At 35.1% G+C, this 26,585-nt stretch overlaps 1 protein-coding gene across 16 annotated transcripts in view; it reads left to right on the forward strand.

The window, feature by feature from the left end:
• Window positions 1–26,585, forward strand: part of LOC135102710 (zinc finger and BTB domain-containing protein 7C-like) — an 83,029-nt gene that overhangs the window by 46,837 nt on the left and 9,607 nt on the right. Inside the window, exons 6-7 of one of the 16 annotated variants that reach the window (XM_064008180.1) lie at window positions 19,929–20,259; window positions 22,800–22,825. The exons of 2 other annotated variants lie outside the window; for them this stretch is intronic. In XM_064008180.1, coding sequence (XP_063864250.1) covers window positions 19,929–20,259; window positions 22,800–22,810 — 342 coding nt within the window. In that variant the 3' untranslated portion in view covers window positions 22,811–22,825. Of the gene's footprint in view, window positions 1–380; window positions 650–1,821; window positions 2,808–4,594; window positions 5,171–6,238; window positions 6,317–9,052; window positions 10,948–11,055; window positions 11,401–13,706; window positions 14,076–14,961; window positions 16,814–19,928; window positions 20,260–20,880; window positions 22,776–22,799; window positions 23,184–26,585 lie in introns of those variants that run through there. 13 more of the 16 variants (XM_064008177.1, XM_064008198.1, XM_064008171.1 and 10 more) reach the window with 13 other exon arrangements.

The raw sequence follows: 26,585 nt of genomic DNA on the forward strand, positions 1-26,585 counted from the left end.
ACATTTTGGAATTAGCATCAGAGTGGTGCTGTTTATAGGGTTCACTGTACTGCATTATTCTTCTCAGCATAGTGAGATGGTTCAAGTAGACCAGTGAATAAATATCCATTTATGGTGCCATATTAGGATTTGTCTTTTAATTGCTTTTGTCTATGTAATTCATAATAGGTGGGTTTCTGTTTTCATGCACACTCACATGAAAAAAAAGTTTGAAAACACTCTCAGAGCAGGTACAGGAGTTACTCCCCCTATACTTAAGACCACATCCCTCAAATCTCATCTTAGGATTGGAATTGAGAAAGGCACATTTATACTTTAGAGCTGCTGACAAATGCTTTGATGTCGTGATAGTAACATGGTATGATGGGCATCCTCTACAGGTGGGCATGGATTATGGTGGCTCCATGCTGAGCTGGACAGGTGGCCATGAGCTCCCGTGTCCCCCCACCAGACTCCACCGGTGTGCCTACTGTAGTTACACCACAAAGAAGAAAGCCCACTTGGTGATACACATACGCCTTCACACTGGAGAACGGCCATTTTCTTGCTCTCAATGTCAGTTTTCCACCGTTACAAAGGAAAGACTAAAGAGACACATCAGGATTCACACAGGAGAGAAGCCATACAGCTGCCCCCAGTGTCCCTACAGGTCTGCTGAACTTGGCAACTTAAGGATCCACATGAAAACTCACAAGATTAGGGAGTGATAGAAAAAAAAAAGGGGGGAAGAGAGAGAGAGAGAGAGACAGAGAGAGAGAGAGAGAGAGAGAGAGAGAGAGAGAGAGAGAGAGAGAGAGAGAGAGAGAGAAGCTCCACATGGAGATTTAAATTTTTTTTTTACTGTACATTTTTATTGTATATTTTGATGTATATTTTGAACATCACATGTTTTCATTTATGAAGTTATGTGCTAGCATTTACCCATTGTTTTTGTTAATGAAACTGTGTGTGGCACATAGCCTTTCTTTTCTTGTGAAATTCATTCAGTTGTGAGCTGGATGATTACATTGTTTCATCAATTGTGTGTACAAAATATACCTACCAACATCATACATTATCTGAATGTTTCTTTGAAACATGACAGTTTTTAAGTAAAGAAAATGTAGTTTGAAGAATATATATCCAGAGATGGATACATAGTATGAAGAGAGCATTAGATGCAAGGCTGAGTGATTGTGAATAATAGGAATCAATGGAAAGCAGATTTTAGTGTACAGAATGGAGCCATGGTCTCAGGCACAGTATAGGAAGATTACCCCGGGTGTTGTGCCCTGAGGTAGAAGTTGCTGCTGCAGGAGGTGCACAAATTATCAGTGTGCATTGTGGTTGGTGAGCATTATCCTCTTTCTCTCAGGGGTCTTGAGCTTTAAACCTGAGGAAATGCATGGAAAAGTAATCATGAATATGAATTTGTGTGTGTAGATGCCTTGTCTTGGCTATCCTCAATTGAGGAGGATGTCAGTCTAGTATACAGATATATAGATGTGTTCTTTGGTTTATCAAGTGAAACTTGACACAAAATTCTACTTAAGTGATGAGCTTTCTTGAGCCATTGAAACAGCATAGAATGATTACTGAAATACTCCATTTGATGACATTGAAGACATTTAGACTTGAAGTTTGTGTTTTAAGAAGTCACTAGTAGCTGCTGGAGTTAACTGAAATAGTTTTTTTGTTTACTGTTATTGTTGATGGTGTTTTGATTGGAATTTATGCAGATTGTTGCATTTAGCATTTGGCTTTTCAAGGTGTCAAGTTATAATGTTTGAGTTTAGGTTGTTGATTGATTACTATCATGAATAAGTGGAACATTGCCGGCAGGTGGGGCTGGTCATCAGCGGCGTGAAGGGTGGTTGGAGTGAAGGCTCAGGACCAAGGCCAAACCGTAAAGTGAGCAGCAAGTTGCACCATTGTCCATATTGCCCTTATGTCACTAATAAGAGCACAAACATTACAACTCACTTGTGTGTTCACACCGGAGAGAAACCATATGCCTGCCCTCACTGCCCTCGACAGTTTGCTCAGAAAGGAAACCTTCAGTCTCATGTGTACACACACACAGGAGAAAAGCCATTTGCTTGTACCTTTTGTTCTTACCGCTCCACTCAGAAGAGCAATTTGAAAAGTCACATTCTAACACACCATGCTCAGAATGAAAGTTCACCTTCACAGTCACCTAACTATTCAGGCCACACTCAGGTTTTCTTGGATAGCACAGAACTTGCATAAATTATTAGATTAAAAGAGAATGATCCATGAGACACTTTTTTTTACACAAGAAACAGAGGTCTTGTTTTTCAAAGATGCAATTAAGCTCTTGTTATGTATTGCAAGTTTCTTTATAAAATGCTATTCTTATAAATTTCTCTCTCTCTCTCTCTCTCTCTCTCTCTCTCTCTCTCTCTCTCTCTCTCTCTCTCTCTCTCTCTCTCTCTCTCTCTCTCTCTCTCTCTCTCTCTCTCTCTCTCTCTCTCTCTCTCTCTCTCTCTCTCTCTCTCCTGGAATAAGGTAGTTCAAGAAGTCTCCTGCCAAATATTGACAGCAGTATTCATGTGATAAGCATGAAAGAAATTAGATAACAGTTTAATTCTCAATACTTTTTTTTTATTTCTACTGTCTCATTATTTCTGAGTGATCTTTGTGTGTGATTATATATGTCCCATAATTTTTGACTAATGAAGCTGCATTAAGACACAAATTACAATTGGGAATGGTGTGTGGCCAAGGCTACAGGAAGGAAACGGTCTGGCATGCAAACACCACACCACTGTGGTACTTGTGTTTATGCCAAATAAATTATACACATATTTTTGCTTTTCATTTTATTAATTTTATCAAGTAATGTAGAAACAAATGTGAAATACTCTTCAATGGGCTCATATATATATATATATATATATATATATATATATATATATATATATATATATATATATATATATATATATATATATATATATATATTATTTACAGTACAAGAGATGACTGATAAATGATTTCAGTCATCTCTTGTACAGTTATATTGGTTTTCCATTAATTTACTCCATCATTTACTCAGTCTACTCAGGCAAACACTATTTTGTAATGTCACTGCTGGTCTCATGTTTGTCTCACTTGTCACAAAATTTATTTTATATATTTTGTCAGCATAAATTGTCCACATGGCACATGTTTAAGTCTCCCAAACTCAGCTAATGATTGAAAAAAGTTGGTGGTGTCAGTGGTTTTACCTTCACATAGCCCCATGTATCATTGAATCAGGAGGTGGTCAGTGTGTATGTCTGTGTGTGTGTGTGTGTGTGTGTGTGTGTGTTTCCCTTGGTGGATTTGTTATGGTGTGACATACAGAAAAAAAAAAGCTTTGCTCCTACTGTCCTGTTTCCATATTTACTAGTATCCAAGTTTTCTTAAGGTGAAAGAACTTACTTTCCGTGGGAGAGGAAAGCCTCGTGTTTTTATGAGTTTCCACCCCATATTCCATGGTCACTGAGAGACATGGCTTAGTACATGGAATTCAACAGGGAGAAGATGTTAACATTGTAATTCCTTGAGTGAATAACAAGCAGTGCCAGAGACAGACATTGTTTCGCAGACCAAAGCTGACCATTCAAAATTGATGTACTTGTATTCAAAATTTAATTGATTAAATAAGATTAAATTTGCATACAACACTATTAAGCAGATTATAATTCAGCATATGAAAAGTGATAACAGGGAAAAAGATTTTCTTAACTAAATTTAATATAGAGTAACTGGTCACTATTGTATTGATAAACAAGCAGACAACTGGGTGAAATTGGTGAGGGCATGGGTGGTGACAGTTTTGTCACAGGTGACTGTGGGTTGAACGCATTGCAGTTACTAAAGGAAATGGTTTGATATGCACGCATGCAAACTCTATTGCAAAAATTCCACTGACCACAAAGGAATAAGTTTCTGAAGCATATTGGCACTTGGATCACTTTGCACATTTTCAGTTTTTCTTGCATTGTTTTAGAAGAGTTCACTGAAAAAAAAAGTTTTCATCAGATTCTTGTGTTTTTTTATGAAGCAGACACTATTTTCTCATTGCACTTTTCACCAGTGGTTTGGATGCATTAGTATCACTTAGTTATGCACTTAATATGAAACAAGGAAATGTACTTTATCAGAGAATAATTTTTTGTGGTTGGTTCTAGCCAATAAGTAATGCCCCACACTTGATATAGTCATGATTCCCTTAGGAATATCAGCAACAGTTTCAGGCCATAGAATATGCCATTCATGGTGTCAAAAAACATAAGAGTTTATTTCTTTAAATTATTATTGAATGTTAATTATTCACTGATGTGATGAGATTGCTGAGTTCCATTACAAGCTCCTCCCATTGAAAGCATCTTGTATGTAAAATCTTCTATACTTTGGACAGTTTAACAAAAGTACAAAGTTAGGAAAAGAGTATAATTGATGAAATTATTAAGGTATTTACTTAAGGACTTTTAAGTGAACTGAAGTGACCATGAATAAAACCATTTAATTTCTTAAAAATTTAATTAATATTTTCTTTGATAAGATGATTTCCTTGGATTCATAAGTAAGATGGCATCCTCTACAGGTGAGGCTGAACAGTGACGGTCAAGTGACTGACGAGGGAGGAGCCAAGGGATCGGGGAAGGAGAGCAGCGGCACCAGCAAGACACACCAGTGCCCCCATTGTTCTTACTCCACCAATGTCACTGCTCGCATGATAGAACACATGCGTGCTCATATTGGAGAGAGACCATTCCTGTGCCCCCATTGCCCTTACTCCACTTCTAAAAAAGATCACTTGAGGAGACACGTCCTCACTCATACTGGAGAAAAACCTTATGCCTGCAACATTTGCCCCTACCGCTCTAACCGTAAAGACACCCTGAAGGGCCACGTTTGGACTCACCATTCCTAGTTACTGTAAAATTTAAGCATTATTGTGATAAGATTTTGATGTCAATTGGCTTGCAGCCTCTTCTGATGGGTTGCTGTAACTTTCAGGTACCTATATTATAGTTAATTTTCCAATTTGCTAGAAAACCTCATATTAATCATTAACTGTAACTTGCCTTTGTATTAGGAATTTAACATTATATTTTATTTTATATTAAATTCCCAGTTATTTTAACATTGAGAAAGAAAATAAACAGTGACAAATGCTGACTTTTCTTCTTGAAGGATGTCCTCATTCATGCTTAGCGTGCAGAGAATCAGAGCTGAAGCTGTTCACCTTGCAGGAGCCATATAAAACAATTCCCTCTTGTGGAGAAGTGTACAGTCAACAGAAATTTCTACAAGCACCAGCATTAGTGAGGGCAAAGCATCCTCAAGCAGACAGGCTGACAAAAGTGTGGAGATTAAATTCATAAAGGAAAGAAGAAAATAAATAATCTTGATAACCACAACATGGTGAACATCAGCTAGGGAGGAAGAACCACCATCGTGCAGTTCTATGATTATGAAAAATATTGCAGTATTTTTGGGAAAAAGAAATATTCAGTATATGAGCCCACTGATATACCAAGGAGTTTTCCATTTTTATCATCTTCCTGTTGTGCATCAGTCCTCTCTCTCACCCAATAGTTTCTGTTATAAAGTTAATGAAAGCACTCAGAAAAGAATTTAACACATAATGAACATCATCTTGATAAGAAGTCATTGCCTCATTTTTACTTCATAAGTGTTTGTTTTTTCTAACTCTCCCGCAGTTTCATTCACATTAGAAACATTGAATTGCAAGGAAAATTGCTGACCACGATGGGATGCCAAACGAAAGCATCAGTATAAGAGTGTATTTTTGTATGAAGCTTAACTTTGGCACCTCTTTGAACAAAGTCTTCGTGATGAATTGTTCTTTTTTTTTTTTTACTTACAATGCATAAAATGTATGTGAGAAAACTGTACACACACACACACACACACACACACACACACACACACACACACACACACACACACACACACACACACACACACACACACACATTGATCTTTCAGAGATGCTCTAGACTTTAATGTTCACAGTTTTAGAGTGTCAGGTGTTATCAGCTGCCTTTATAGGAGATATCTCTTCATTTTAACTTAAAACAGCAGCAATTTTTTCATAAAATTTTCAATTTCAATAAAAATATTCCCCACAAAAAAAGCAATTTTTACATCTTACATGCTGTCATCTGCTTAGTATGCGATTGACTCCCAGACACCCTTGTAAGATGGGCATCCTCTACAGGTGGGGCTGGACTGTAGCATGGAGTGGACAGGGAGGAGTGGAGACGGAAGTATCAAGGCAGCCGGTACAAACAGTAAGGTGCACCAGTGTCCCTTCTGCCAGTACTCAACAAACATTCTAACTAATATCACAAAACATGTGCGAATACACACTGGAGAGAAGCCTTTTGCCTGCCCTCACTGCCCTTATCGGTGCTCAGCCCAGGAAAATTTGAAGACACACATCAGAACTCATACTGGAGAAAAGCCCTATGGTTGTCCTTACTGTCCTTACCGATCGTCACGTTCATACTCTCTAAGAAACCACATGCTCACCCATAAAACTTAGAAAATTATGACTATTTCCATCATTGAAAGTGCAATACTTTCAGTTTAGTGGATGTTGATTCATGGAAGGCATGCCACAGTAAAGGAACTATTGTTAGTCCTCTGAGTAAGCATAGCTCTTTTTCTCACTGCTTATGTGCTACACCTTGGATTGGAGAATTCACATTTACTAAATTCAGTTGCCACTATCAGTGACAGTAAGCTGTAACATGAATTAATCTTCTTGGTAAGATGAAGTTTGTGCAAAATTGCCATGTGGACAGTATGATTAATGAGATTTATAAGATTTCCTCAGCTTTATTCTGTGAACATGATCAGTTATTTATGACATTAGTCTTGATTGAATTTCAATAAGTGTACATAAAGAAAATTCACTTCCTTTTTCTGTCAAGTGGAGTGTTTTGATTAAAACTTGCTGTGCTTCATGTGCATATGTTAATACAAAGGATTGATTAATTTTAATGTGTTTCAATGATTATGGTATAACTAATTTCCCTATTAATATTTATAATTTGTTGAAAGATTTTTCAAGTATGTTAAATACCACTATGATTTTAGTCACAACTTAAGATGATGAAATGCTTCTCCCTCAACTTCATGACAGATTGATGGTTTAAAAAGTAAAAACCTGGATAAATTATTATCTGAATCAAATGATTATAAACACAAGCTTATGCTATATATACATGTATTCTCTTACAGACATTACATAGGTAGCTGTTATGTTCCTACTCAAAAGTACCACAAAAAATTCATTTAGTCATTATTTAATGAGCAATCCAGAGAAGAGCAGTGTGATATCTGGAGAACAAGCCACAGGTTAAACCTGACATGTGTTTACTTAAAGTATTTAAGCTCAATAGAGGAAGTCTTCTCATTGATAAAATATTACAGTTCTTATTTATATTTTTTGCCCCTTTTCTTATAGTTCCTTGCATCATTTATGTAACTTACTGTTTTCTACTTCCATTAAGCAACATATTGACATAATTGTATGAATGATGTAAAGAGAATTTTTGTTGAAGACTAAGTACAAAACACTATTTGCAGTATACATACATTGTTACACACACACACACACACACATACACACACACACACAATTGAAATATTATAACATGTACACATTTTGTAATTTCATCAATTTATGTTAGTGTACAGCTTGTGTAAACATAGGAACTTATTTGACGTAATTATATCTGATAAGTGTTCATTGGCAGCAGAAACACTGTGTCCAGCACACAACATCCCAGAACATAAAGGAGGAATATTGATTTTAAGAAAGTAAAATTTTGGGAAAGGAAATCTGTGTATAGTTGGTTTTTGTACATAAAACAGGAATTGTATTAGCACAAAAAGATAGTTGATGCAATAATTTGTAAAAACTTCAGAGATGACATTGTAAAGGAAATGTGTATTGGAGGTTGCTGGTATGGGTGAATATTTAAGACTACTGTGACATTTGAAGAGAATTAAAGGATACTTTAATAGTGAAGGTGCTTGGGTGAGCAAAACTGAAAGGTCAAGTGTACAAGAGAGACTATCTAAGTCAGGAAAAGTATGAAAAAAGTTTGATATAAATCATAGAGGAATGCAGACCTTCACTAGCATTGATCTCAATATGAATTCTTTTTTAAGACCTTCTGTCAGGGAATGCAATGGTTGTTGTAAGTTGATATGCAATTATCTTATTTGGTCCTTTGCTAACACTGAATTATTATCAGATTATGGCAGATTTTTCCTTTGAATCATGAAATTAAATCATGAGCAAAGATGTGAAAGCATTGTGTCATTGCCCTCTAATTTGTGTGTCTTGACCATTGCTGCATATACCAACTTTGAAAGTATAACTCACACAACATATTATAAATAAGCATTTTCTTAACCTTACACATAAAAGCCACTCTCATTTTAATAAGGAGTCTGAATGTTGATGTTGCTATATGAATGTTTGCCTTGGAGTTGTAAGACTGTGCCTCTGGCTGAGAAGTCTGTCAATGTTATGTTTTCTGTATCACCACATCATCCTCATATACTTTGGTGATGGATTGATCTCTGTTAACACTTCCAAGACCCCCACTTCATCTGCTTTATCAGTTGTCTAATTTTTAAACATATATCTCTATCCCTTTCATTGGTTGGGAAGTTCAAGTCTTGAATTTTACAGATCTTGTGAATTTGAGAGAGAGAGAGAGAGAGAGAGAGAGAGAGAGAGAGAGAGAGAGAGAGAGAGAGAGAGAGAGAGAGAGAGAGAGAGAGAGAAAGAGAGAGCAAGGAAGTGAATCTTAATTATGAAAAGTTTTAATTATGGGGACTGGATCTCTTTATAGTCACTGTGTTTCTGAATAAACATGACATGAATATTTATAAAATTTTATAAAGAGTCTTGATCCAGGATATGTTTACCATAATTTGGTGAAGGAAAGGTAATAGCCATGTGTTTGTGATGTCCTAGGGTTGCCCTCAGTAAGATAGGCATACTCAACAGGTGACAGTGGACAGTGGCGGGCAGTGGAGTGGGGAAACAGTCCTCCGAAGAGACGTGAAGCCCCACAATACTTCTATCAAAATGCACCAGTGCCCCTCCTGCCACTACTCCTCGAGTATCTTAACGCACCTCAAGAGACATATGCGCATTCACACTGGAGAGAAGCCATTTGCTTGTACATTTTGTTCCTACACTTGTAGCACTAAAGAAAATCTGAAAAAACACATTCGAACTCATACTGGGGAGAAACCATACTTCTGTCCACATTGTCCATACCGTTCTTCCCGAACAGACTCGTTGAAGTCTCACCTTTTTCTTCATCAGCGTTAGTGCAATCAGCTTCACTTACTGTTGTGGGCATAGGAGCATAATGATCTCACAGACACCCAAGCTCACTTATGTTGTGCAGTACTAGGCAGCTTTTTTGTTGACTCTCCTCAATTATTTCATTTTTAGAGATTTACAAGACACTTATGAATTGTGTCTACTCCGTATCCTCATGTAAAGGAACATGAGCATACTACAGCACTGAGACATTCTTTAGTACAATTGAATCCAGTCCTGATTATTTTTTTTCATGTGTGCACATGAAGGGAGAATTTGTCGAGCTGTAGGATAAGCGTCTGAAACATCAGTGGGTTACAAAACATCACACTTTCATGACCACTTCATAGTTTCTTTGTGCACAGCATTTAATGTTTTCCTCTATATATAGCTAAAGGAAAATGTATCAGTGTACACCCTAATACAGTTTTTACCTGGAACAAAAAGGAAAAAAGCTTAATAGTTACTTTTTTTTTTTTTTTTTTTTTACTTTGTTTAAAGAAAGTGAAATTTGTAGTTGTTTGAATAAAGTGAAATTTGTAGTTCTTTTCTTCTAATAAGCTTGTAGTCCTTGCTTTGTGGCACAGTTTAGTATGTGAACCATCAGCAAGTGAAAAGTGAATGAGCAGCACTCACATCAGGCAACACTTTCATGACACCTTATCACCACTGCTCCATGTCTCAGCTTCTAAAAGGAATATTCATAGACTTTTTTCTTTCATGGAGACTGTGATATTCATAGCTGGTTTCATATGACATATAGGTTGATTCAGTATATATAAATAGATATTTGTGAAGTGAGATATAGCCCTTGTTTTTAGATCATTAATATCATAATAAATAACACTAAAGTGCTGGCTATTCTCCCTTGCATATCTTCTTTCATGGCAATATATCTACACATGCACAGAATACTTAGGCATATAATTTTCAGTCACTACAAAACATATCAGGCAACATCATGATTTTGTGCTCTTGCTGAGCCATATTCTGAGTTGAGAAATAATCTGAGAAAGTTTCTTATGATTCTATGATGGCTTAACATCTCTTACCAGATTCTTCTATAAATACAGCATTTATATCATGTAGCATAGTTTATTTTTGTGTGTCATAAGCTTATAATCAAGTGCTTCAAAATTGTTTCATAGTAATGTGTATGATATTTTAGAAATGAAGTAAAAAACATTTTAATGGAATGTGTCCTACAACAGCAAACTAGTGAAGTGTGGATAGGATCTTGGTAAATAAGTTGCAGAAAACACTTTGACACAGCACAAGCTTGTGTTGTCAAACTTGCAGTGAGAATGAGGAGAATAATTTACAGTGTTCTTTGGTTAATGTTGATTTAAAGGAAATCTTTATACTGAAACAGAGAAGTAAATAGGAACTGGATGTATGAATTTTTTTTTTCAAAATGTCGTGTCATTAATATTTTGTTTAGGATTTAAATAAGTTATGCAAATGAATCACAGGACATATCAGTATAGGATTCAGGATCAGAAATCTATAGATTGTAGTCATTTGTGTATCATATATACTGCAACAATGGAGGGAGAGAAAATATTGCTGGCAACTTTTGTTTTTCTTTTCTTCCTTCATAGGAAAAAGGGCTTTAATATATGTATGCTAAACATATTTGGGTGACCACCTGGTTAAATAAGCTGGGCATCCCCCTGCAGGTGGGCCTGGAGAGTTGCAGTCAATGGATGGGTGGAAAAGGAATGGCAAGAAATCGAAAGATGTCATGCTCAACCACCAAGATGCATCAGTGTCCCTTCTGCCAATACTCTACAGCTGTCTTAACAAATCTAAACAGACACGTGCGCACCCACACAGGAGAGAAGCCCTTTGCATGCCCTCATTGCCCCTATACTTGTACACAGAAGGAGAACCTCAAAACACACATTCGTACACACACCGGAGAGAAGCCCTATGCTTGCCCTTACTGTCCATATCGCTCCTCAAGAACAGATTCATTAAAAAACCATATGTATTTGCATCAAACATAAGCTCTAAAGGAGTTGTGAGTAGATAACATAGAGGTGGGTATAGAAGAGTAGGTAACATAGTGGTGAGTGTGAAGGTAAAACAGTGGCAGGGGTGTTGTACCTGTGTGTGAAGTGATATTCTCTTCTCATAGTCAACTTAACTATCAACTGTAACTGTCAGTCAGTTTTCCTTCCAATGGTGCTTATATCATTGACATTATATTCCACATTCTTGTCTCCCTCATCCTCAGGTGGTGATGAGAGCACAGGTTGTCAATTTGGTGTTGTCATCTACAACAATGCCACTAACTATAGTACCTAGACATTTGTGACCTGTTGTGAACCATTGCATTCATGTGATCTGTCCATTCCTTCTTTGTTCATCAATTGTCAAATCAACAGTAGTATTAGATACTTAAAGAAGTTAATGTGATAATTTTATACTTTATAGTGAGTTATAATCTAACCTGCCTCTAAGCATCACCACTATAGCTTATCTCTGTCAACTGAGCAAACTGTGATCAGAGTTCTGGTTGCTTTTTCCCAGGGCTGCCTGCCTGGAAGTAAAAGTTGATTTTCGGTTAAGCTATGTAATGGACTTTCTCTCTCTCTCTCTCTCTCTCTCTCTCTCTCTCTCTCTCTCTCTCTCTCTCTCTCTCTCTCTCTCTCTCTCTCTCTCTCTCTCTCTCTCTCTCTCTCTCTCTCTCTCTCTCTCTCTCTCTCTCTCTCTTTCTCTCAGTTCAATTGATACTGCAATATCCTCATTTATTTTTGCTACATTCTAATGAACTGTGCACTGGAAGGTATTGTTCATGTAGTGTGAGTCTGTATTTCACCCATGATGAAAAATGAACATGTAATAAGATTAAGATTTTTTTTTTTTTTTTTTTTTTTTTTTTTTACATTTGAAATATGTAAACAGATAAGAAGCAAATGTAAAAAACAAAGGTTTCTGAACACAAAATCTTTATGAATTCATTGAAATACAGCTTTCAATGAAAATAAATAAATCAATACTTTTGAATGATACTTCTTATTTTCTATTTTATTTTATTTATTTTATTAATTAATTATTATTATTTATTTGTATTTATTTATTTTATTTATTTAGTTAGTTATTTTATTTATTTATTTATTTTATTATTTTATTTATTTATTTTTTATTATTTTTTCATTTATTTATTTTTATTTATTTATTTATTTATTTATTTTTTTTTTTTGTGTGTGTGTGTGTCTTTTATATGGTCTGGGGGTTTCTGTAAGCACACCAGAACCATCACTTTTACTCACTGAAGAAATGGAACCTTAAATATATCTGTAGATCATGGTCAGCTCAAAGGAATACTTAATTGGCTTATAAGTTAGTGACCTGGTGGGTGGGTGTGTGGCAGGCATGGTGAGCTAAGCTCAGCAGGAGGGGCTGCATGGCCTCAGGTTTAAAAGTGAGTGCAGTGTCTTACCACACTACAAGGGACAAGTTATCAATACTCAGTGAGATTTTTTTCCATATTGTGAGATCCATCTTGTAACCTTGATGAATAAAATTTCATTGACAAAATGTTGAATGATATGGAATACATGTCTGGTTTCACCAAAAAATGGCATAACACTTGGTGCCTTGAGTGCATACAGTGCATCAAGGAAAATATTATGTATTTACATTCCTAGTGGTAAAGAAACATATTAGAACAATGAATATGAATGTAGTACATACATATTAATAATCTTTATTTCCAATGGAAAAATAAGACTGTGAAGGAGTAACATAACTTTGGAAAGTACAGTATGTAGGTATTTATACTCGTATCAGTGCAATGTTAGAAAACAGAATAGGTAGGAAATTTTTATTTTATATTATATCTATGCAAATTAAGAATATCAACATGCATTTTACTAACTAGAAATTAAATGCTATATTTGTTGTTATAATATATGTAAGCCAGCATTGTGTGCATACTGATGTGAAGTCCAGGTAAAGCATCACTATAACAATGTAAAGTCTTGTTCAGATTTGCTGCTATCTGTCTGTCTAACATTTACCACATAGTACATAAATACAACTTTATACTGAAACACTGGACAGAATTTTTAAAGTGAATGTGCAAAGTCACGTAAAACTGGTATTTAGAATTTCTTCAAGGGATGATCTTATTCTCATTTCACAAATACATAGTTTCACATACTAATGTCAGTTTTTTTATTGCAATTGGATCCAGCATTTTTTACCACAATAGTACTAAATTATTCAATTAACTATAATAGTTAACTATATTGAATAAAAGAGGTGGAACTGTGTGATAGCTAATGAACTGGAGCCTAAAGTAAGCTGGGCATCTCTGCAGGTGGGGCTGGACAGCGGTGAATACTGGGCTGCTGCAACATCCCCCAAGCAGTCCTGGACCTGCCCTAGTAACATCAGGATGCACAAGTGTCCCTACTGTGAATATTCTTGCAGTGTTTTGCCACGCCTCAAAAGGCACATAAATGTTCACACTGGAGAGAAGCCGTTTGTTTGTCCCCATTGCCCATACAGTTGTTCAAGGAAAGGAAACCTTCAGACACACATTCGCACACACACAGGGGAAAAACCCTACCAGTGTCCCCATTGTCCATATCGATCTTCCAGAATGTTCTCCCTAAAGAGTCACATGGCTACTCGGCATCCCAATCTAGCTCTTAGGTCTCACAATACATGATTTAGCATCATTACAAAAGTGGTTTAACAATGTAAATTTTCAATAACCTTTTCTGTGTCGTTTTCTTCATAGGTATTGTATTACTTGGTCATGGAATTATTTGACAGACATACAGTTGTTTTGTAAAGGAAGTGCATATGATGCCTAATTATGCAGCATATATATATATATATATATATATATATATATATATATATATATATATATATATATATATATATATATATATATATATATGATTTTTTTATTTACTTTTTATTATTATTATTATTATTTTTTTTTTTTTTTACATTAATATGTTATTGTATAGAAAGGTATTCATATTTCAAATGGACAAAATATGAGGCTTTAGTTTTGAGTGTATATATGAACTGATCATCACACAGTTCATAGATGCAGAATAGCTACAGTGTATTACGTAGGTTTTCCATATGAAGTAAAATTATATGCCAACCTGTAAAGTCAATCTTATTCCCAAAGTAATAAACATGTGTATCAGCATTGCCAAATGAGTCTAAACATACTGACTACAATATGTCTCTCCCAGTTGTTCTGTTGTAGAATACTTCTTTTTGTTATATATCAGTGACCTTGCCTCATCAATTTCATGTGTGGAAGCTGAAAGAGAACAAGTGCATGCAGAAGATGGTGTCACCATAAATGTTTTATCAAGTACTCTATCTTGAAGATCACAAAAATCTCAAGCTGTAAGACATGTTGGAAATATTTTTTTTTATACTTATGTTCTTTCAGTGCTTGCTACTGGCAGTTTGAGAAGATTAACCAAAATGTTAGGGTCATGGTATAAAAAAGAATACCATAGAAGAAATTCTAACTTCAAACGTTCATGATATCATTGCGACACTTGGGTGACCCTGAGTAAGTGAGACATCCTCAACAGGTGTGGATTGGCAGAAGAGGAGGTGGAGGGGGAGGAGTCATGGCTGCAGGCTGGGGGGCCCGTGGCAGCTCTTCCTCCACCGTCAAGCTGCACCACTGCCCCTACTGCGAGTACTCCTCTAATGTCACCACTAACCTCAGGAACCATATCCATACACACACAGGGGAAAAGCCATTCTCCTGCCACTTGTGCACTTTTTCTTTTGCAACCAAAGACCGACTCACAACACATATTCGAACACATACTGGGGAGAAGCCTTTTGAGTGTAGTGTTTGCCCTTATAGATCTTCAAGGAAAGATTCGTTGAAAAATCACATGTTAACTCACCAAAGCTATGAAGGCTCGTAAAACTGCATGATTTTGTTTTAGCACAAATATCAGTGAGTTGTCTTTTAACATAGAAATTACAAGATGTGTTACCATTTATGTATTAATGTCTATTTTTTTTATAAATTTTGTCAGTGTTAATGTGTGTATAAAACAAATGTTCACATGGCATTCCTAAAGTAATTAAGAAAATAAAATGAGACATTCAGAACTTCGGAGATGCTCTCATGGTCCATTACTTGAAAAAAAGATGAATTTATAAGATAGAAATGTTTAAAACCATAGTAACATGTTCTGTATTGGGTAAAAAAGGAAACAAATGATGTTCTGTAATTCATCACCTGAATTTATGACAAGTTTTTACAGTTCACATTACTTCTTAGGTAAAGAACACCACTGTATGCAGAAAGTATCAAGGGTAGGGATAGGGAACCCAACCAGTGTTCATTTCTCACTATTGGCTTGCATTTCTTCCTTTAGCTAATGACACACAATAGATTCATTAGAAAAAGGGTATGTTTGATCTGGTTGTTTGGCTCCCATCTTTTGATAGTGTCCATTGTGTTATTCAGGCACTTGTTAGAGTATTTTTACTAAGAAGCACCTTGGGCAAGAAAACTCATATTTTCTCCTTGAAGGAGACACTATGCTGGTGAAGAAAATTTCTGAACAACTGAGAACTGAGAGAAGCAATACCACAGTTTTTAATATGCTTGTCACAACACAGAACCTTCCTTACTAATCATTTACAGGACATCCCAGAAAAAATTGCAAAAAAAAGAAGTTTTGACAAACCTGCACAGTAATGCATGACAACTGAGACATACACATCCTGACCTCTTGTGCAACATTGCAGTGTGAATGACTGAGGAACATTACCAAAAGAATCTTATTTACTCCCCTTACTCATGAAGGTGAAAGCTACTGACATCTCTCAAGATTGCTCAGTTTACTTTCCTAGAAAAGCATTTTTGCTTTGGAGATTTGGATAAAAAAAAGGCACCATAGAGTGAAAAGTGAACCTTTCAATTTGGCATAGTTGGGTATGGCCAAGGCATCCTTGGGCATTGACAGCTGGTATGTGTGCACAAACTATTGAAAATCAAATATTCAAAGTATTGATCTAAATCAGTGCCTTTGTTTTATGTTTAACTTTTCTAATACTTTTCATGCATTCTTTAGAACAAGCAGCTTTTGCTTAGGTGTGAATGATAAAAAAGAGGCCTGAAATATTCAAATGCAGTCTTTTCTTGTTATTTAGTGATAATAGCATATAAACATGATAATGATATTATGTACCTACTTTGTTCCTTAAAAAAGCTGTTGCAAAATTGTAAGATTGTCTGTTCTGTTATAAGATATCTGTTAGGTTAGCATTCTTTTGTCTAATAATGTGTACCTTTAAAGGAAAAAAATTTATATTGTACATTTTATTAATAATGCTTGATACATCTTTATCTGAAACAAGAAAATACATACTAGGTGTAGTTCCTGAAGAGGTTTAATAAAGGCATTACTATTTTAACATAACAAGTTTTGTGCCCAACCTGTCACTTCGAAAATGACTAAGCTTTGAGGAATGGAAGCTCAGTCTTAGTTTATGTTCACACATTTGCATAAAAAGAAGAAAAGAATAATTTGGGTTTGGCCAGTCTCTCACACTTGAAAATAAATAAATAAATGATTATTTAATACTTTTAAATACATTGTGAAAATATTTAGTTTCAAATATCCTCGAGGCTTAAGGACATGATGATTCCTTCATACAGGAGTCACAGGTCTCCTAGTAAGGGACAGAGAAAATAAGATGTGGATTTCCAACAGGTGGAGTTGAAGGATGCTACACTGAGGATGAATGTACAAGAAGCACCACCAAAAGCACCTCCAGCAAAATATACTCGTGTCCATATTGTACCTACACTACTTTGGTTGATGCCAGTCTGAAGAAGCATGTTTTGACTCACACTAGGGAAGAGCCTTTCAGGTGTTCAATATGTTTCTTCACCCTGACCACAAGGGCAAGCCTTACAAAACACATGCGTACTCACACTGGAGAAAAGCTGTTCCCATGCACATTACGAGTATGCTCGTACAGATCTGCAAGGAAAGACACATTCACCACACAAATGTTGACTCACTGATACCAGATGCCTTTCTCCAAATGAATGAAAAGTGCAAAAGTTAAGTGAGTACAATTATTATTTATTCTGGTGACATTTTGCTGACATAGGGATAAAAAAAATTTTGTGTTCATCTTTTATACAAGCAAAACAATGAAGATATTGGTTCTTTGACACTTTGTCACTTTTAAGATGAAATTTTCCTTATTTTTTAAATTTTTATTTATACAAAACAAAATGAATGCTTCATAAATTGTTTTGTTCAGGCATACATGCAAAGCCTCAAAGCTTCTTCATTGTTCTTGGGATTACATGTGATCTTCACAAAAAATATTCAATTTGAGAAGAAAATTTTTTGAAGAGCAGATCAGTCCACCTAACAGTATTTGGAAAGTAATAGGATGATCTGTAATAAAGTATTAAAAATACGTAAATGTGTTGTTCATACTGTATATGTATGGATTATACTTTATTAATATATTCAGATACTTATTTGATTGCAAGTTTCACTTTTTATATCAAGGTAAATAAAGTATGTTTTCATATGAATACTACCTTTCATCTTTACAAAGTAAATCAGCTCAACATTCCCAACAGATGAGGCTGGCCAGTGTTGAGCTGAGGCCTTACCCAGGAACTGCTTACCCCAAGACTAACAGCCTGGGGAGAAACCATTTGCCTGCTCGTACTGTTCTCACCGCACATCTCGTGGAGACTCTCTGAAGATCCACATATTAGCATTTCATTCATCATAACTCTGTTGAAGTTGGACTTTATCTTGAAAAAAATAAATAAAATAAAACAAAAAATGGAAAATTATAAGGTGCATAAAATTTTAAAGCCATAATTATGGGATATATGTAGGTATATTTGAACTAATGTTGGAGTAGCTAATAACACTTGTGTTTTGTCTCTTCCAAAATTTTTATTATTATATTACCAGAAAACTTAAACCAGTGTTACTGTTTCTCATAAGCTTCATATTACCTTGTTTTGAATTAGGTTCGAACTTTTGTGTTTAAAAGAAAAAAATGTTTGTAATGCATTGTCTCAGCTGCCCACTGTGATGCCTTGTCTCAGGTGCCCATCCTTACAAGGAATCTCTGCTTGGTGTGTGTGTGTGTGTGTGTGTGTGTGTGTGTGTGTGTGTGTGTGTGTGTGACCATTTTAATGTACTTGAACAAAAGCATTATGTATTTTATAGTAAGACAAGTTGAATATATTATATTTGTCACTGATTTTTTTTTTTTTTTTTTTTTTTTGTGCAGAGTTTATAATTGTTATCCATTTTATGAAATATAAACTGTTATATAAATACAAGAAAGTTAACATCTTGACTAAGGTATGTCTTGGCAAGAATGATAATGGTCTCAAGTAATGCATTAAGTACAATAACTATTACTTCACAAGGCTGGTTTAAGCCACTGCCATCTGTTGTATGGGATATACATTATTTTCTCTTTGGTTTAATATTTACATGGTTGAATTAATTAAATTAAACTTCAAAAGTATGCCAAGTGTCTCCATTTTGGGAACATATTAATGAAATCAATCTCGGTCATGTGGGAGGCCAGGAGTGTTAACCTTGCTTTCCTGCTGATAATGTCTTGATTGTGTCCATCTCACTGCCCTGCTTGGTGACAAGAGCTGTGACATGAAAGGAAAGATCTAATTTTTTCACATGATCTGCAATTTTAACCTGAAATTCTGTCATCTGTGAGCTCAGCATGCTGGCTCTACACCACTTAGCTGCCAAGTACTTCGTGCAAAAATTACACGCACACACACACACACACACACACACACACACACACACACACACACACACACACACACACACACACACACACACACACACACACACACACACACACACACACACACACACACACACACACACTTTTGCTAACATTTACATATTTTCTGCATTTTACTCTGTTATACATTGTGTATATACATAACTAATTAAATGAAAAAAATTTTCTTAAGAAGGAAGAACTTTCAGGCTCCTAAACTGATTGTCTCCCAGCACTGCATCATGTTTTATGTACTGTAGGACACTTATGACAGAACAGAGAAGTGGATGCAAGTGAGCAATCAACACTTGATGCTTTGAAAGAGGAAACAAGTAATTATTGTGCTTTTAATTTACTGGAAATAACATAATAATATTTTTTTGCAACTCATTGGCTTGATTACCATATGTGAAATTCTTATCTTTCTATTGGAAATGGGAGAATAGAAGGGAAGTTTTATGAGGAAACAAACTGTTATAAGTAATGACTATTATAAGACATTAACAAGTGAATGTGTATTTAAGCACATTTTTCCCCATATATGTACTACTTACCTCATTCATCATGGTTGACCGCATAAAACCTTGTGAACCAGTAACTCACAGCAACACCCACACAGCTCTTACGGTTTTGCGATTGGATTTAAAAGACTTCAAAGATAAGATTTTTCTGTTTACTGTTCAGTTTATTTAAACCTATAATTAAGATGGGAAATCCTCTACAGGTGAGGGTGAATACTGACGATCTCAGGCCTGGGAGGAGAGGAACAGCGGGAGCAGGAAAGAGCCTTCCCACATCCAGCAGGGTGTTGAAGTGTTCCTTCTGCACCTACACAACAAATGTACACACAAACCTGAAGAAACACTCACGCACACACACAGGCGAAAAACCTTATGCCTGTCCCTACTGTCCATTTAGAGCATCTCAGACAGAGAACCTAAAAAGACACATTCGTACCCACACTGGTGAAAAGCCATATGCGTGTAGTCACTGTCTGTACCGTGCTAATGAGAAGAGCAGCCTCAAGAACCACCTGTGGGTCCACCATGCCTCAGGTAACTTTAAATGGTCTTACAGGGATTGGGGTGGTAATAGCTTGATTCATATAAACAATTATGTACCTATATGCTTAGTGTTCTAGGTGGCAGACTAGTCTGAGCCAACCCCTGAATAGATAGAGATGGATACAAAATCTGATTATGTTTAATGCATCACAACAGTTATTTTTTCAGTTCTATGCTTGAATCAAACATTTTGTTTGTTTATATATAGCATTTATCTTGAAACATCTGCATTTAATTTGTGAACCTGATCAGAAAGGGTAGAAAAATATAATTGAGGTACTAAACAGTATTACAACAATATTCACATCTATTGTTACCAGTTTTGAGTATGTGTATAGTGGTCCTATCATCTAACAAGTAAACCATTCAGTCTCTGAATGTTAGCACACAGAGAAATTACAAGTTTATATTTACTTATTGACATTATCATGTCAAAACTTAATAATTCTTTAGATGCCTTTGTGATGTGTGTGTGTGTGTGTGTGTGTGTGTGTGTGTGTGTGTGTGTGTATACAAGTGGCTGTATGTATGTGTGTATAAGTGACTGTATGTGTGTGTACAAGTGGCTGTATGTGTGTGTGTTCTTTTTTCCTGAAAGCCATTCCTCAACAGGTGGGGTTGGGCACTGGTAAAATGCATCGTGGAGGTTCAGGGGTGAAGAGGAGCACAGCTTCCTGGAAAACTCAAGGTGTTGCAGGAACATTGTTCACAACAGACACCTTGTCTTCAAAGCAGCTTGTGGAGAGTGAAAAGGGGCACATAGTGTTTGAGGACTGACTCAGTTTTCACACAAAGTTACAAACACTGAGACGGTATAAGTCTGTGTGAGCTTTGAAACTCCGTTAACATAATAAGTGATATGACAGTTTTTTGCAATACACTTGTATGCTGAACAAGAAGTGGAAGTGACTTGGGGTGGAATTTGGTTATTGCTGGACTGATGTTACTGTTTGTTAATGCCTTCTGTTGACAGTTGAACTTTTTACTACTAAATTGTTATTTAGAAATAGACTTTCATCCACACTGAGCATGGCATACATAGTCTACATTAACTCACAAGCAAAAGTGCAAGTATAGTGTATACATACTTACAGCTTTCAGAGACTGTAATTAAAGATAAAGAGTCCTGAAGAGATATTGTCAAGAATTTTTTTATTTTTTTTATTTCATGGATCAGAGTTTTCCCAAGTCAGTTTATATATACCATAACAAATGTTTTATTTATTTAGTATTGCATCAGGCTAACATCCCTATTAAAAAGAATCAACCAAGACAAGGCATCTACATGCATACATTACATCCCTGAAAATTCCCTCATATTGAAGCTCTTGGATTCTATGGAAGAGAGGATCAATCCCCACTGAATTGCAGTCTATTTGTCTGTTTATATGCTATGTTGACATCACCCTTAGAGGAAGATCATCAAGACTGTATTCAGAATAACATTTACATTCATAAGCATTCCTTCACATCTGAGCCTCCATTTCTTTAAAGAAGAGTGGATCAATCCTTGATGCACTGCACTATGAGGGTCAGTTACTCAGTATATCCAGCAATCTTTGTAGCAGAGTGCAGCAGCAGTGCTGGATTACCTGTGCTACACCATGATAGGCCCATCATCTTTTCCACATTGATCAGACCAGATGCAGAATACCTTTCTGTAGAGGCTGTAAGATTATGTCTACATGCTTGCATTCACAATTGCTTGTCATTCATATGTAAAATATACAACTACCATTTCTTCCCCCTTCTCTTACAAGTAGGCTCTCTTTACATTTTCTGCCCCTCCCTTCAGCAATCTTCCCTTTTAGCTTTACAATTTTCACTTCAGATGCACTTATCTTCATCATCAATAATTCTACTTCTATTCTTTCCATGTGGTGAAACAATTATTTATAAAGTTCTCTGCTCTGCTTAGTCTGTCAAATCTTGCAAAATGCTTTACCTTTTCTTATTCCATACTTGATTCATACTTTTTACTGCACCCATGAAAGTATAAAAAAAAAATTCAAACGGATGTATTGCAGCTATGATCCTCACTTCCTGTTGAGAGAAAAGGGTTAACCTAGTGGTTCGCCAGATCACATGGTAGCTGATCTAGGATCTGTGATGGCTGGTTAGCCTAGTGGTTTGCCACATCACAAGGTAGCTGGTCTAGGATGTGTGATGGGTGGTTAGCCTAGTGGTTCGCTGGGTCACAAGGCAGCTGGTCCAGGATCTGTGATGGTATTCAAACTGAGAAACTTGACATAAGAAAACATATTACAGCATACAAAAATACAGTTCCTGTTAAGATAAATGATGTTCTTATCAATTCATTATGCATACATTAAAGCATGTAAGAATCATTGCCATGAAAAAGGACTCTGGAGATCTTTTGGAATTTATGTTGTTTTCAGAGATATTAATCAGCTTCATTTATTTTGTGAATAACATTTGCTGAAATTTGAAAAGAACAAGTACACTTAATGGAAAATAAACTCTGAATCCCAAATAAATACATCTTTGAATCAGCTGGGCATTCTCTACAGGTGGGTGCTGAGAGTGGTGGCTGGCGAGGACCCACTGGGACCGGGCGGGGCTCAGTCAACAGACTCAAGAGTCACCAATGCCAGTATTGTTCCTACACCACCAGTTTTACCACTAACCTCCAAAACCATGAGCGAACACACACTGGCGAGAGGCCTTATTCATGCTCTTATTGTTCCCTAAGTTTCACTCAGAAAGGAAGTTTGCGTTCACATATATTGACTCACACTGGTGAGAAACCTTTTCCTTGTCCATACTGCACTTATAGATCTTCGAGGAAAACCACACTAAGGGCACATGTGTGTGCCCACCACTCCCTGATGTCTTAGTGTTGATATCGCTTCAAAAAGTTTTCAGTTATGTTTTCCCACTTAGTTTTACAATTCCTCTATGTTCTCCATTTCTTTATATATATATATATATATATATATATATATATATATATATATATATATATATATATATATATATATATATATATATATATATATATATATATAATATTTTTGTATTTTATTATTTTTTCTTATCTATTTATTTTATTTTTATTTATTATTATTATTATTATTATTATTATTATTATTATTATTATTATTATTATTATTATTATTATTATTATTATTTTATTTCTTTATTTTTTATTTTTTATTTATTTATTTATTTATTTATTTATTTATTTATTTTTATTTTTTTTGCTACCTAAATTTGTACAAATATCAAGATGTTTATTGAATGAGTTTTGTGTGCACCTGGTTTGCATTAACAAACATTTGTATTGACCTGCCTGAATTATGTAGGCATGCATGTACTTTGCAGATGATCTTATGTAAATATGTATTTGAGAAAAATTGGTGGTTCATAAACAGAGATTTAAGAGAAGACACTGATCTAGTAGTACTGTGCATACATACTACACATTATATATATATATATATATATATATATATATATATATATATATATATATATATATATATATATATATATATATATATATATATATATATATATATATATATATATATATATATACATAAACATACATACATGACTATAATAATGAGTCTTGTACCATGTGAGAAATATGATTTAGGACACATAAGTAGAAATATATTGTACATAATAGTCTATTTCCATTTGTCTGTGATTCATGAATGGTATATAAATGAACAATCAAAGATAAGAAATTAAGATGAAATAGAACAGAATACATATATATTTTTGTTATACATGTGAAAGGTCTTTTTTTTTCCTATTTTTTAGGATAGCTTTCTTAAAAGAACAAAATGCATTATAGCCCCATCTATATTAAAATGTGATATGTAAAAATGGTAAGCCATCACACAGTATAATGATATGGAGCCACTAGACTCTCTCGGCTTCATCCCATGTAAATAAGATGTGCATCCTGTTTGAATATGATCATATTGATAAATACTGCAGCATTCATTGAACTCCAACAGAATGAGACACTGATTTAATTTGAAGTTTTGGTGAAAGAGGATTATAAATATATTTTGTGTTATCATCAAGTACATAGTGATTTTATATGTATGTATGTAGTATAGGGCTTATGTTTTGAAACTGAATTCATATTTTTATATAAAATTGTTATTCTGCATTTAAACCAACATTTATGCCACACTGTACATGATTTAAAGTCTTGTTCATTGTTCATTGAGAATCATTTAAATGACAGCTATTTCTCTCAACAAACACTTAATTGGCTCTCTCCTTATCAATAATATGTAAGCTCTGTAGAAATACTGGCAGTGAATTTTGAATGTGAAAGTAAATGTAATTGAAATATGGCACATAAAAAAATAATAAATAAACAGTTACTTAATTCCTTGTATTGTATTATGAAGTTTATATTCTTAACAGGGACTTAAGACATTATGGCAACCAACGCTTCTGAAAGCTTTGATGTAAAGTTTGACAAAATAATTCTTGTAACTAGAATTAGAATCTTGCCACCATAAAGCAGGGATTTTTTTTTTTTTTTTTTTTTTTTTTTTTTTTTTTTTTTTTTTTTTTTTTTTAAGTACAACTACCACCACTTAATGCAATTGTGTCATGAGTATCTATAGTTGTGACTCACTGAAGAAGATATTTTCATTAAGCCCGAAAGGTGATGGGGAACAGTGGATGAAGGAGAACATCCATGCAGGAATGCAGGACAAGGGGATGACAGCCAAGGGTGCATTATGAAATTAAAAGTTGCTTTCACCTTTCTAACACAATCAGCACAATAACTGATGATGGCCTATACAGAGAGAACAATCCTGTGAAGGACAGCTAGTGAGCTCATTTGATCACTGTAGTTGTATGCCATTCTAGATAATCCTGAATGTACATTGCATGCATAATTACTTCAGTGTTTGATTTTAAATTTACCTACTGTGTCCAGAATACTTGTTTATTGCCTTAGTTTATCTCACTACGAAGAATACTTGGTGTGTGGTAGCATGCCTTCACACACAATAGCCACACTTGACAAGAAAGTGTTGTTGTTATAAAACTAAGATCTTGCCTCAAACTAAGCTATGCACTATTAACGCTTGCACTTTCTGATACCAGAAAATAGTGCTTTTAATATCACCAGTAAACAGCAACAAAATAACAAAGTTGATCATATATGTATATGTAGATATAATTATGCATTCAGTCAAGTCTTCCTGTTCTCTAAAATAATTCATGAGTAATGTGTGTATGGACAGGAGAAAGTGGGGAATTTAGGCTGTGACAGCCTGCTTCATGGAGTTCCAAGGGACAAGCACTGGAATGTCTGTTATTTAGAAAGATTGATAAATCATAAATGTGATGAAATTGTAGACTTTTAATCAGGCTCAAACTTCTGCCTTTCCTATAGTTTGTTTTCTCTCTCTCTCTCTCTCTCTCTCTCTCTCTCTCTCTCTCTCTCTCTCTCTCTCTCTCTCTCTCTCTCTCTCTCTCTCTCTCTCTCTCTCTCTCTCTCTCTCTCTCTCTCTCTCTCTCTCTCTCTCTCTCTCTCTCTCTCTCTCTCTCTCTCTCTCTCTCTCTCTCTCTATTTACCTAGTTATGTGTGTGTGTGTGTGTGTGTGTGTGTGTAAATGCACACAGTGTGTAAATACTGGTTTCATACTGTCATATCTTTCTTACCTTGTATACAGCTTTCCTTTACCCTAAATTACTGTTCATATGTTGCTCCTTCCCTTGCCTTCATGACTTGGTATTCCCAGCCTTCCAGCAAGACAACTAGAGAAAAATCATAACACTGTGCTTATAGCAAGTCCAGCACTTTAAGAGTAAATTACTGTATATGTACTCTGAAACATAATATTCATGGCTATGACTACAGATCAATATTTTGCTCGTTTAAAATTCACCTAGGGGCATTTAGATATTATACAGTTAAGGGGAAAAGTAACAGTGATTCACTAGACTGATTCAGCATAATTTGTCACTTTTACAAATATATGATACTGTAAACACATATAAAACTGCATTGACTTTATGTTATTGATTATCATAATTTTTGTAACTCTGCTAACTGAACCTCCACCACATTTGAAAGCAATTACTTTTTACATAAAACTTTGAGAAATTATACCATTGTCTTAGGTTTTCACAACAAGTAACACACCATCACCAGTCTCTTGTTCCCTTGGAAGCATTAAAAATTTGTTAAAATGTGGTCATAGATTCCTTCCCAGTGAAGATTTAAATTAACAAACACACTATAATGCTGATAATACTTTCACTTATTTGAAATCATGAAGTAAATTTTCATCATTAACATTATTTTG

Source organism: Scylla paramamosain, chromosome 8, assembly GCF_035594125.1.
Source record: "Scylla paramamosain isolate STU-SP2022 chromosome 8, ASM3559412v1, whole genome shotgun sequence".
NCBI classification, from domain to species: Eukaryota; Metazoa; Arthropoda; class Malacostraca; order Decapoda; family Portunidae; genus Scylla; species Scylla paramamosain.